The sequence below is a fragment of the Bremia lactucae genome, linkage group LG6 (assembly GCF_004359215.1).
Source record: "Bremia lactucae strain SF5 linkage group LG6, whole genome shotgun sequence".
In the NCBI taxonomy this organism is placed as follows: domain Eukaryota; phylum Oomycota; class Peronosporomycetes; order Peronosporales; family Peronosporaceae; genus Bremia; species Bremia lactucae.
In genome coordinates this window covers 1,415,906-1,417,948 of record NC_090615.1, presented here as the reverse complement: position 1 = coordinate 1,417,948, position 2,043 = coordinate 1,415,906, and the positions used below count along the sequence as shown (strand labels likewise).

Here is a 2,043-nt window from a genome sequence, read left to right as displayed (position 1 = left end):
ATATGTCCCGAGCCCAAAGTACTCTTGTCTTGGGACGACAATTGTAATGTCTGTTCGTATACAAGCATTGTCAATGCGGAACGTACTCGAATAGCTTCTCGAATGACCAAGTGATGGTGTTGATGCAGACACAAGGACTGCAGTACTGAAGCAATGAAGAGCAATCCACTTAATATGTAGCCATAATACGAACTCACAAACATGGCTGCATTCGGATCATCCACGTATTTTATTAGCGCATTAATACAAATGGGTCCAACAAAACCAAAGCAGTCGCCGGCTAATTTGCACCCTCCCGCTATATACATGTTCGAGCCGAAAACTCTAAGAATCGGAATCCATAGAGATCGGCTAGTATTTCGCGCATCGAAAACAGCATCACGCAGGGAATTAGCCACTTGAGTAGCGTCGTCCTCAAGTGCTAGCGGCCACAAATCCTGGGACTCAAGTGGCCGTGCAGCACCCTGGAGACTCCATTGACCGAGCCAACTGAACGTGATGCGCGAAAGGAAATTTGCACGAAGGCTAGGTGGCTCATGGTGTGAATGGAGTGGTACTCGAAAGCTATTGGAATCATGAGCTGCGTGCAGCGGCAGCAAGGGCGATGTCTCCCCATTAGCAACCATCTGGTTTAGATACAGAAACAAAAATTCATTTATGAAAGCTACAAAATTGTATTAGTAAAGGTGCATTGAGGAAATCAATAAATTTAGAATTTTGTACAGTTTTGCAGCTTTAGAAAATGAACTACTTTATTGGTATACTTAATCAAAATGGTAAGAATTGTGTGCAATTTGCAGCTTTAATTATGAATTGCTGTCAGTTGTACATTTTTAATCTTCCAAATGACGACAATACTCGCAGTCGGCTGAATATTATCGTTAACACTGTTGGGGTATGACAACACACTGCGTAAGAATGTCTTCGTGTAGGGAAAATGGAAAAGTAAATTCGTTCTTATAAAACCCTCATACATGTAACGCTCTTAAATGTAACAGCTTCGCTTGCTCTTCTTCTTGTGTCATTCACGACAGTAACCGCCACATCAGCATGACAACGAACCGTCGCCTGATGTTCCACCTTCAACACTCCTCCTCGACGAAAAGTTTCCAATATTGGTCTTGGCCACGAGAAATTGAAATTTCTTTGTCGAAATTGTCTTGGTCAGGAAATCAGCGAGCTGTAACTTGGTTTCAGTATACTCCAGCTAAATTACCTTGTTTTTGACTTGATCACGGACAAAATGATAGCGTATATCAATATGCTTCGCACGACTTTGATATCCTTCATTTTTCGCGATAGCAATCGCACTTTGATTGTCCTCGTACACCATTACTGGACCATTAATCTTGACCTTCATCTCCAGCAATAGCGATTTAGTCCACAATACTTCTTGTATCCACAATGATAAAGCCACATATTCGGCTTCAGCAGTGCTTAGCGACACACTGTTTTGCATTTTTAACTTGAAAATCACGGATGATCCGTTGACCATCACCATCACACCTGATGTTGAGCGTCGACTGTCCTTGGTACTGCCCCAATCAGCGTTACTAAATGCACTCAACTGCAGTTCGCGTGACTTGCTCCGATAGAAGATTCCATCCATAGCGGTTGACTTTAAATAACGCAGCACTCGGATAGCCGCATTCCAATGTTCTTCACTTGGTTTTTCTAAGTGTCGACTCAATTGACACAACGCGAATGCAATATCGGGTCTTGTGCAGGTTGCCACGTAGAGAAGTGAACCCACCAATGAACGATACGGACGATTTTTCATTTTTGGGTCCATCACTTCACACTTTATCATGGTCTAACCTTCCACACCCGGATTATACACCGGCCTAGCATTATCTTGATTGAATTTTTCAACCATTCTTGCTGTACACGCGCTTTGACTGATCTTGAGTCGTTTCTCCTCCATCTTGTAGTCAACTTCGATGGGCAGAACAAAGTCAGTCTCTTGAGCTGAAATTTAGTAGACAACTCATCGGCAACTTCCTTAATTGAGTCGTACGAAAGGCCACCAATGAGCATGTCATC

At 42.9% G+C, this 2,043-nt stretch overlaps 1 protein-coding gene across 1 annotated transcript in view; it reads right to left on the bottom strand.

Annotated features, from left to right (window-relative positions):
* Window positions 1-626, bottom strand: part of CCR75_003189 (uncharacterized protein) — a gene marked incomplete at both ends in the record, with an annotated part of 5,427 nt that extends 4,801 nt beyond the window's left edge. The window contains one exon of the mRNA XM_067961286.1: window positions 23-626. Coding sequence (XP_067818636.1) covers window positions 23-626 — 604 coding nt within the window. The remainder of the gene's footprint in view (window positions 1-22) is intronic.
* Between the last annotated feature and the right edge of the window lie 1,417 nt (window positions 627-2,043).